Below are 12,087 nucleotides of genomic sequence, written 5' to 3' on the forward strand. Positions count from 1 at the left end.
TAGTATATTTGCCAGGAAATTATGATGATCCTTAAGAACAATGTAAACTTGGAGCTGCCCACAACTTCCCTGACACAATGAGAGCCTACACAGGGTAAAGAAGAAGAAACATGATAAAAAAAAAAAAAAAAAAGGTGGCGTAGGGGAGAGAGGAGGAGGAGTGAGTTCTGACAATATTACCTAAACTACTAGAGCTACACTGGTTACTTACAGACATTTAGATATATAAATATATGCAAATGTATATATTTGTTTTGTGGTTTAGCCAGGTAAGTTGAGTTTCTATAATACATGCTACAGAATTTCGAAGATGTCTTCCTCATTTTTGTTTTCGAATCTTTGTTTAGGTTGCATCCTCTAACCTTCAAAAAATTATTCATTTTTAAAGGCTAAAGTCACTAAAACCTTTCTGAAGCATTCCTAAATTACTTGAGTCCCCTATTACTGCAATTTATATTAACACTCTATAGCAGATATTCTCTGTGACCATAATTTTAGCATTGTCTTACATAGCTTTATGTTAATTATTTTGAACCCACAATCCAAACTAATAAAACCAGTACTCTTACTTGAAACGTGCTCCAAACCATCCTACCATTGTGCCTCTGCTTATACAATTTTCTTTCCCTTCCCTGTATCTCTTTAACACCAGCCTAAAAATACAGTGATTTGTACTATTTTCTTGTCTGAAAATATTTACTGCTTAATGAAAATACTTTAGTGTTAGGATCATAGTAATTAATTCTAATATATAATGAGTCATGCAATTGTTTTTAAAATAAATTATATCTTAAGTTAAAATAGTTCTTGATAACCTAGTGTCTTTACTTTTTAAGTAAACAGTAACACTAATAATCATTAATACCTAATGTCTTTAAGAGGCATGTATTATTTTCAAAAACTTTTAACTATTAATTTAAAAAACACTTCACAAACACAAAAACTAACCTCAGGTCCTGAATGTATAGTCAGGAAACTTTCCACAGCAGTCAAAGTACCTGTAAGAGTAGGAAAATGGTAAAAGTAAAATCAAATAAAGTCTATTTGCCCAGGACAAGTAGTAATAAACAATCTTGATTCATTCAGGAACCATTTTCACTGAGATTACACTGAGATAATCAGAGGACATATTCCGAGAATACAGTTTTACTACATTATTATAAGAAGGCTTAAAAAGATGCTGAAGCTTCTGCATTGTTTTTCAATGTGCTACCTTTCAAGAAGACTTTTTTAAGGATGACTTACAATGAAAGAAAATGCTATCAAGACAGCATGTGTGATGGTTTCATAATACTTACAAGGCTGCTAAAGTAAAATACAGTATCTATAGGATAAAAATATAAAACTTAAGCCAAAAAAGGGGGAGAAATCAATATACTAACCCTGAAGTATAATGGCTAAGTATTAATCTTTTAATTTCTCAAGACAAAACAAAATTGGGCTGTGGTGAATTCCTAAAATGTGACAAAATGAAATACGAGAATGAGTCAAATATTATCTGCAAGCTGATTATACTAAAACACCCGTCCATGTCCATGGCCGATGACAACATTGACCATGCACATGCAATGATTCTGTCAAATAGATGAGTGACACTGAATTATGTGGCAAATCATGTGCAAATCAGCCATGGCTCTACCTATAAAATAATACATGAGAAACTTGGGTTTCAAAAAGTTTTTATGAACTGGGTACCAAAACAACTCATGGAAGAGCATAAACAGAAGCATCTGAACATCTGCAAACAAAATTTGAACTGATATGCAAAAGAAGGTAAAAGTTTCTTTTAAAAATATCATTACTTGTGATGTGACACGGATTCATCACTATGAGCCTGAGAGTAAACGACAGAGTATGGAATGAAAAATCCTCAATCAGCGACCTAGAAAAAGTCAACCATCAGCTAGAAAATTGATGCTTATAGTTTTCTAGGATTCTCAAGGGCCAGTCTGGGAACACTATAAGGGAAATGGTCAGCTATCAACAGTGCTCATTACAGTGAGATGCTCACTGAAGAGCTGAAGTCTAAACTTCAGATTAAATGCAGAGGACTGCTATAGGCATTGTGATCTTGCATGACAGTGCACGTCTGCACACCTCTCCTTACACTGTTGACACTCTGCAAAAACTTTGTTGTAAGGTGCTAAAGCCTTCTCCCTATCGTCATGATCTTGTTCCATTGGACTTTCCACCTGTTTGCTCCCCTGGAAACAGCCCTTTGAAGATCAAGATTCACCTCTGATGATGAAATGAAGACAGCGGTGCATTTGTGGCTCGCAGCACTGCCTAAAACATTTGTTAATAATAAGGAATACAAAATCTTGTTGACAGATCAACAAGTGTACTGAAAAGCAAGAATATTATGTTGAAAAATGATGTATCTGTCTTTTCTCAAAGTTAATTAAAATAAATTCCACAGCCAGAGTGCAGATGATTTTTGACTCACTCACATATATTAATTCCTTAAAAGACACTGTTCCTTGTTTTAATTAAAAACAAAACAAAACAAAACATGGAACCTTACAAAGTTAACACTGAGCAAAGTAACAAGTGCCCACATTATCAACAAGGATGTATAGCAGATAATAACTATAGCAACATCACTATCACTAGTCAAATCACTGACCCAAGCCAAGAACATGTCATTGACACAACTCACTGAAAATAATTCTGAGGGTTGTTGACGGAATGTAACCCTATAGACCACCTAAAGAAGTATGTAATAACATGTAAGCCATCTGCACCAAAATTCACTTGGAGTACTTGTTACCAGGCTGATTCCCCGGTTTCAGTATCTAAAAATATTTAAGTAAACCTTAAAGCAGTATTTTTCTCTTAAGAAAAATTTTTTAAAAAACTTATTCAAAGTAACAAAAACTATGAAATACTTAGGAATAACTTCAATAATATATGGGACTACTATGAGGGGGAGGAGTCTTAGTGCAGCGCACTGGGTAAAGCATTGGACAAGGTTGGTTTCAACCCTAAGGTTGGTGGTTCAAACTCAACAGCTACTCCTTGGAAACCCTACACAAGGTCACTAGCAATTGGAACCAATTCTACGGCACTTTACAACAACATTATAAAGCGGAGCACAGTGGCTCCACAGGCATAAGCACTGGACTGCTAACCATAAGGTTGGCAGTTCAAGCCCACCAGCCACTCCATGAGTGGGAGATGAGGCTTTCTGGTCCTGGAAAGATTTACAATCCTCATAAACCCTGTACAAGTTTACTATGAGTTGGAACTGACTCAACAGCATATAACATTATGAATTAAAGAGTCCTGGTACTTCAATGGCTAAAGCACTGGGCTGCTAAACAAAAGGTGCTAAACAAAAAGCAGTTCTGCAGGAGGAAAATGTGGCAACCTACCTCTGTAAACATTTACAGCCTTGGAAACCCTTTGGGGCAGTTCTAGTCTGTCCTGTAAGATTGCTATGAGTCTGAAACGACCTAACAGCTGTGGCTATGGTGTAGTTTTTATTATGAAAAAAAAAAAAAAAATTCAAAACGCCAAAAACTTGAACACTTTTTTAATAAATGAAAATACACTATGTATAAAGATTAGAAAATTGAATATTTTAAAGATGTTTAATTCACATCTTTTTATTGGACTTGTTCTAGTATTTTGTTATTAAGTATTATGTTGGCTATGTATTGCTTTCTGACATTAAGAAATTTAACATCAGTATGCTATTGTTAGGTGCCATCAAGTCAGTTCTAACTCACAGTGGCCTTGTACAGTTTCCTAGGCTTTTACTTGTTGCAGGAGCTGAAAGCCACATCTTTCTCCTGTGGAGTGGCTGGTGGGTTGAACCACCAACCCTGTGCTTTGCAGTCTAGTGCTTATCCACCATTCTCCATTAAATCATATGATTTACTGAGACAGACAGATAGCTTTTTACCTTTGATCTTCTGATGTGATGATTATGTAACTTCTTCAAAATATTAAACCTTGACCATGATTCATGATTTTTTTAAATGTTACTAAATACAAAGATTTCACTTTTAGTTTTTTTCACTTATAATTTTGCAAAGAATTCTTTTTTTGTGTGTGTTATCTTTGCTGAGCTTATGAGATCCATCTTTTTAAGCTCTAAAACAGTTTATGTGGCACTGGAGGTTAACTGTTTCCAGTCATTTTCTAAGATCATCTTTATTAAGATGATACTTTTAAAATATGCATGACAGTAGTAACTTCCATTGTTTTACCATAATGTTTCACTACAAACTGATGATTTCTGCCATTCTTAAATTGTCTGAATTTCTTTATGGGGTAAAAAGATTACCAATTCTTTGTTGAATATCTTCTAACTTTGTTCACAACGTTTAAACTTTTTAATTAAATTGTTATTGTTGTTAAATGATGTTGAGTAGGTTCTGACTCACAGTGACCCTGTATGGCGTTTCTGAGGAATGGCTAAATTTGAATCTCTGACCTTGATGTTCAAATTGACCTTGTGGTCAAGTGCTTATCCTACACCAGGACATACCTGTTTAAATTAAAAATTTTTAGTGTTCATTCCTAAACAAAACAAGTTTGAATTATAAGGCCTGTCAATTATTTTCCAGAAAATTTACAGCTTTAATAACTAACGGAACCCTGGTGGTATACTCGTTAAAACACTGGGGGAGGGGGGAGAGCAAGCTGAAACATTGGCAGTTTGAATCCACCAGTCACTCCATTGAAGAAAAATGTGTAAGTCTGGTTCTGTAAAGATTTACAACTTCAGAAACTCTATGGGGCAGCTTTTTATCCTACAGGGCCACTGTGAGTCTGAATCAACTTGTTATTATGCTTTGTTGTTGTTGGTAAGTGCCTTCGAGTTGATTGCAACCCATAGCGACCCTGTATACAGGGTTTTCGAGGAGCAGCTGTTGAACCTGAACCACTGACCTTGCAGTTCTAATGGACTTGCAGCCTGGTACATTAACCTAGAGCGCCACACCAGGGCTCCTGCTATTAGGTTTTAATCATAACTAAATTGAGACATTACTCATTTCAGAATATTTACACTTTTGAAGTCTTAAAAAACAAGTGTCAATAGCATTTTCTTACGGATATAGCTATAAGTAAAAACAAAGCATGTATTTTAACATTACTCATTTCTTGCTATATTTCTTTTCCCAACTAGATTTTACATGATTGCAATTACAAACATGAAGGCTTTCTATTACTAAACTCAATTATTTCTTACTAATAATCAACGATTACCGTTCATTTTATTTCGGGTATATAATACTCCCAGGTCTGCTGGAATGGAGTCAAAGCCACTGCTTCCAATGATATAAACCCCCTTTTCTGCAGCTTTCTCGTGATACTTCCAATACATTAGTTCCAGAAACTAAAGAAGTCCAGGACAAAAATCTCAATCAGAGCTATACAGAAACACTCATTTCATTTAAGACAAACTTTGAAAACAGTAATAATACTTTACAGTGAAATATTAATTTTTAAAACTTATTTAGCAAATATTTACTGTATGGTACCATATGCTAAATAATGAGGAACATATACAATTCTAATGAAACTATTAATTTAATGACTTTTCTTTTAGAATGATTTTTAAAAATAAAATATTATGAAAATTACACAGAAAACATATTTTGAAAAGAAAACAACGTATCCTCTTACAAATATACAAATAAAAACTGTATTACCCAGATGACTATCATTGTTGTTAATAGCTATATATCTATGCATATATAGAGACAAGTGAATGGATAGAGGGGGAAGAAAGAGTAGTAACAGTCTTCTCCTTAAAGGCAAAATAGCTACATAAACTATTTGGAATTCTTCACAAGAGAGCTCTCTTCTATCCCCTTTGCCCAAGGAGCCTGGTAGTATAGTGGACTACGAGCTAGGCTGCTAACCGTAAGGTCAGTACTAACCATTCAGTGGGAGGAAGATAGCCTTTAACTCCTGTAAAGATTTACAGCCACAGAAATCCTACACAGAGTCACAATGAGTCGGAACCAACTCAACAGCACAGCACACCACCACCACCATTACTCCCTTTGCCCACTCTTTTAATGGGTTAATTATCTATTACTGTGCTAAAAGAGTTCTTTAAATATTCTGGATCTTTATTTGGTTTTGCTTTCACTTTTATACACCTACGGTCTGTCAGTTTGTTGAACTGTAGTGGCTTGTGTGTGGCTGTGATGTTGGAAGTTATGCAAACAATATTTTAAATACAAGAAAGGACACTCATGGTGGAAAGGCTTCAGTGGAGCTTCTAGACTAAGACAAACTAGAAGAAGGAGAAACAGACTATTTCTGGATGCTTAGACACTGAAAGCCTTATGGATAGCAGCAGAACACTTCCAGATCCAGTTCCAGAAGGCAAAAACATTATGACTAGTACCAGGAATACTGTCAGATAAGAGTGCTGGAAGATGAACCCCTCAAGTTCGAAGTCACTCAAAACATTACTGGGAAAGAGTTGCTTCCTCGACACAGAGCTGAATGTAATCACACAAATGGAATAAAGCTTTTGAAACTTTCATTTGCAGGTGGGTGCAACTGCAGGTAGGTGCAACTCAAAATGAGAAGAAACAGCTGCAAACATCTACTAATAATTGGAACACAGAATGTACAAAGTATGAATCTAGGAAAATTAGAAGTTATTAAGAGTGAAATGGAAATCAAAGATTAATAGCCTAGGTATTGGCCATTTTGAATTTGCCAATTTCATGGATTACAAATGCTGGGAACGACAAATTTAAGAGAAATGGAATAGGATTCATCATCAAAGGAACATTTCAATATCTTGAAGTACAATGCTGTCTGTGATTGGATAATACCCATACATTTACAAGAAGACCAGTTAATGACTATTATTCAAATTTACACACCACTCACTAAAGCCAGTGAAAATGAAAACTGAAGTTGTCAAAGACTTCATTTTGCTTGAGTCTACAATCCACATGCACAGGAGCATCAGTCAAGAAATCAAACGATGTATTGCATTAGGCAAATCTGCTGCACAAGACCTATTTAAAGTGTTCAAGAGCAAAGATGTTAGTTTGAAGACTAAGATGCACCTGATTCAAGCCATGGTATTTTCAATACTCTCATCTGCATGTGAAAGTTGGACAATTAATAAAAAAAAGACCATAAAATAATTGATCCTTTCGAGTTACGGTGCTGGAGAAGAATATTCAAAGTACCATGGACTGCCAGAAGAACACACAATTCTGTGTTGGAAGAAGTGAAGCCACAACGTTATTTAGAAGAAAGGATGGCTAGATTTCGTTTCTCATAATTTGGACATAGTATCAGGAGGAATCAGTCCTTGGAGAGGGAAATTATACTTGGTAAAATGGAAGCTCAACAAAAAAGAGGAAGAACCCTCAAAAACTGGATTGGCACAGTAGCAGCAGCAGTGGGCTCAAGCTAACAATTGTGGGGATGGTGCAGGACCAGGAAGTGTTTCGTTTTGTTGTGCATAGAGTCTCCATGAGTCAGAACCAACTGGATGAAACCTAACAACAACAAAATCACTCTTACGGTTGCTATAAGATGAACTGGAGTCCTGGTGTGGCACTGCAGGATAACACAATGGACTGCAAGGTTAGTTTAAACCACAAGTTCAGCAGTTCAAACCCACCAGCTGCTCCAAGGAAATTCTATACAGGGTGGCTATAGGTAGAAAATGACTCGACAGCACTTAACAACAACATAGGATGAATTAGAAAACATTCACCACTTTCTGTGTTTTGGGATATTTCAAATAACAAAAATTGTGTTGTTTTTCTTTGCCTTTCATTCATGTTTTTTACCTCATGATTCAATTTTGGTAATTTATATTTTCTAATAAATATTTCCAACTAATAAACTCGAAGGATGTACTGACACACAGATAATGACCCGTACAGGATATAGAGACATATGGGTTATAGGTGCAGTTAGTGCTTCATAGACCACTTCCTGGTACATTACAATAAGTACTGGAGTGCTAACTTCAAGGTGACATTTCAAACCCACCAGCTGTCCCACCGTAGAAAGATGAGGCATTTGCTCCCATAAAGACTTGTTGTTGTTGTTAAGGGCTGTCAAGTCAGTTCCGATCCATAGCAACCCTGTATAGTGTTTCCGAGGAGCAGCTGGTGAGCTTGAACCACCAACCTTGCAGTTCAAAGAGCTTTGCAATCTGGCGCATTAATCCATAGAACTACTTCAGGACTCCCATAAAGATTTACAGCGTCAGAAATCCTACACAACAGGGTGGCAATTCATCAGAATTTACTCAGTTTGGGGTTTTCCTGCTGTCAGGCAAACATCAATTCTAGTGCTATATTTCTTCAGCACTCTAGTTGCAGGGTTCTGAGAAAGTTATTTAACCTTACACGTCCTGGTGTGGCACTGCAGGATAATGTGCTGGACTGCAAGGTCAATTTGAATCTCAGAGTTGGCAGTTTAAACTCATCAGCCACTCCTCGGAAACCCTATACAGGATTGCTATGGTTAGGAACAGACTCAAAGGCACGTAACAGCAGCAGCAGCAAGCTTCAAAATGAGTATGGGTGTGATGCTGTGGAATAAAGTAGTGGACCACAAGCTCGATTTGAACCACAAGGTCAGCAGCAGATCAACTCACCAGCCGCTCCTTGGAAACCCTGTACAGGGTTGCTATGAGTCATAACCAACTTGATAGCACTTAACAACAACAAAAAAGCTTCAAAAAGAACATTTTAAGACCTATCTTACAGTACAATGCTATTGGTTCCGGTTTGGGTGGTGGTAGAGGCAGCAAGGTAGGAAAGGCTCTGTGGGGTAGGGATTGAAAACCCAGAGAAGCTGCGCTCACGGAACACCACCAGAGCTCAGGATCTAGAGTGAGGTCCAGAGTGTCAGTTTCCCATACGTGCAAGTGAAAAAATCACAATATAAATGAAAATTCTGCAAGTTAGGAATCCAGATGGGACTCCCTCTGTGGCCACCCGGCCCGACGGCGTTCAGAGGGCGGGGCTACAACCAGATCAGCACAGGGAATGGGCGCTAAAAGTGGTGTAGGGACATTTGCAAAAGGAGGTGTGGGGGATTCTACATATTTTTCCCTCCTTTTCCCTGTCACGCCTTCTTTGCCCAGCCCAGACGCCTTCAGGTGGGTGGGTGCACACCACCAAAAAAAGTCCAGCACTGACCCCACAGTTTTCCCACAGTCCAGAGAAAAAGAGCTTGGTGGCTGCTTATGACGTCAGCCTTGGGGTCCCAGCCCTAAAATTAACTTATGCAGGACCCTTTACTCCCGCCTATTTAGCAAGAAAAAACCAGGCCCGTCAGGCCTGACAGAACAATCTGTAAAACCCGAACATAAAAGGACACAACTATCTCGAGAATTACATACACTATGTACATGCAGATACCTAACTGACCTTCAGAGACAAAAATAGTAGACAATCTTTTTAATTTCTCAATATCTATCTGCACACCTCTACAGTGGTGTGAAAATTACACAAACAAAAGTAGACAAAATACATGATTGGGACATACTAAAATTAAAAACTTATGTGTATCAAAGACTTCACCAAAAGAGTAAAAAGGAAACACACAGAATGGGAAAAAATCTTTTGCAACAACACACCAGACAAGGGACTCATTTCTAAAATATGTAGGAAACTACAACACCTCTAAAAGAAAACGACAAACAACCCAATTAAAAAATGGGCACAAGACATGAACAGACACTTCACCAAGGAGGAGATCTGGGCAGCCAACAAATATCTGAAGAAATGTTCACAATCACTAGCCATCAGAGATATGCAAATCAAAACAACAATGAAATGTCATCTCACACCAGCAACAACAGCAAAGATTAAAAAAATAGAGGGCAAGAAATGCTGGCGAGGATGAGAGAGACTGGGACCCTCCTACATTGTTGGTGGGATTGCAAAATGGTCCAACCATTCTGGAATGCAATATGGTGCTTCCTCAGAAGGTTAGAAATAGAAATACCTTATGATCCAGCAATTCCTATACTTGGTATTTACCCACAAGAAACACGAGCCATAACACGAGTGGATATATGTTCACAGCAGCACTATTTACGATAGCAAGAAGATGGAGACAGCCTAAGTGCCCATCAATTGAAGAATGGATAAACAAACTGTGGTACATACACACAAAGGAATACTATGCTACCTTGAAGAACAACAAGGAAGCTGCAAGCCACCCACATAACAGGAATGAACCTTGAGGACATTATGCTGAGTGAAATCAGTCAGTCGCAAAATGAGAAATACTGCATAGAACCATTATTGCAAAAGACTAAAAAAAAAAAGAACCCACATTAAAAGGGGGAAAAAAATTACATACATATATATATATTTGATGATCACCAGGATGCATGGGATGAGAGGAGGGGAAGGAGGGAGGGAAAGATAGAGCACAGGGTAAGGAATAGACACAGGATAGCTTCGTGCAGGGAGAGGGGACCATACACAAGAATGGAAGAACAAGGCAGATGGAAGAACAGTTAGGCAGGTTTGCATGGGCTAAGTGGGACAGAGGTAAATGATGATGTATGCACAAACTTGGAACAACAGGGCTCTGGATATAGGGATTGAGGCACAGTTTGAAGGGGTAAAAGAGGGGAATAATGTTAAGATGCTTGGCTGTCTTTTGAATCTTGGTTTCCCTTGCCTACCATTGTAAAATAGACACTAGAGGGGGGGTGAAAGGAATAGCCAGAATTATCACTACAGAAAGCTTATTAAGTCTGTCTTCATCTTATAACTTAGTGGAATACCTTAAAGGGGGCTAGAAGTTGCCCAGTGAAAGAGGGTTCCTGTGGAGCTTTTGAAATGCATAAGACCATAGGTGGAATCCTGAACCCCATCCAGAACCGACCAAGGTAGGAAATTTCCACTGGAAAGGACTGAGTAGACCAGCCTGGAGTGGCTAGAAGAACAAAAGATACTAGCAGGAAAAACACTAGCAGGAAAAATCAGAAACAGTTACGGCAGTCTGATTGATTATTACAAGAACAAGTAAGCTGTTCACCCGAGAGCCATCAAGGCAAGTGGTCGGGACCCCTCAGAGCAAACCCCCTTCCAAGACTGAGACTCAAGGGGATACATGAGCAGGCAGGTGGTCTGGCTGGTGACCATATTGGTCACTGATAAGGGAAAGAGTGGGAAAAAACAGCAATGAAGTTGTGAGCTAAGCCTGACCACATTCAATAGAGCCCAGTGAACCTAGGTGGAGACCTGGATGGCCAGCTGTATGGCAAGACCCAGGGACTCCTGGGCCCAGAGGCAGTGGCATGGTCATAGAAGAATAGAGCAGAGAGTAAAGCGTCCAGCTGATATGAAGTGAGGGGAGATGCACAAGAACACCCATACTTGTGATAGTACCCACTTGACCTGGCTTCGATGGCTGGATGATCAGAACTCGACTAGAAGAAGAAAGAAGAGGGGAAAAAAAAAGAGTAACTTGCTACAATTTGATGAACTTCACCTATACTTATGGATGTAGTAACTCAAAAAAAGGAACAAATCTTTACAGCGAGGATCACTCCCACGCCCTCAGTAGACAGGGTTGGCAGGGATGGGCAACCCAAAATGGGAGGGAGGGGAGCTATAAAGCCAAGAAGTGACTGGCTTACAAGCTTTCAAGAGGGAGCCTAGTTCCAGACGGAGTGGGGGAAGGTAGAATCACGATTGAATGATTTCCAATTTGTTGGGACAAGGCTGGTGAAAGGAAATGGGGATAAGACTCTTGTGGTACAATAGTGAATAATTGCCATCAGGACTGACTGCAAGGCTAGGAAATATAGAGGTAGATGTTTTGTTTTGTTTTTTTAATGTTTTATTGTGAATTATGTGATAGTTTACATGGGAGAACATTGGTTTTACATTCATTCTATCGTATATCGTCTCATTGCCATGGTTACAATCCCCTCCAGGCAATCCTTCCCCCATGCCCCCCAGGTCTTCAGCACACAGTCACTCTCCCTCTCTGGATCTAAAGTCTCCAGCTGCTCCATGTCATCATCTCTGGCTCCATCTCAGGCATCACTGCTTCTCTGGGTAGGGTCCCGCTCTCTGCTCTTCTCCCTTGATGGTCCTAGGGACCTCC

The 12,087-nt window shown here is 38.6% G+C and overlaps 1 protein-coding gene across 1 annotated transcript in view; it reads right to left on the minus strand.

Moving 5' to 3' along the window:
- Nucleotides 1-12,087, minus strand: part of SCCPDH (saccharopine dehydrogenase (putative)) — a 90,262-nt gene that overhangs the window by 60,306 nt on the left and 17,869 nt on the right. Inside the window, exons 4-5 of the mRNA XM_006871268.1 lie at nucleotides 5,218-5,347; nucleotides 949-998 (exon numbers count right to left, since the gene is read on the minus strand). Coding sequence (XP_006871330.1) covers nucleotides 949-998; nucleotides 5,218-5,347 — 180 coding nt within the window. The remainder of the gene's footprint in view (nucleotides 1-948; nucleotides 999-5,217; nucleotides 5,348-12,087) is intronic.

This window comes from Chrysochloris asiatica, unplaced genomic scaffold (genome assembly GCF_000296735.1).
Source record: "Chrysochloris asiatica unplaced genomic scaffold, ChrAsi1.0 scaffold00165, whole genome shotgun sequence".
Taxonomy (NCBI): Eukaryota; Metazoa; Chordata; class Mammalia; order Afrosoricida; family Chrysochloridae; genus Chrysochloris; species Chrysochloris asiatica.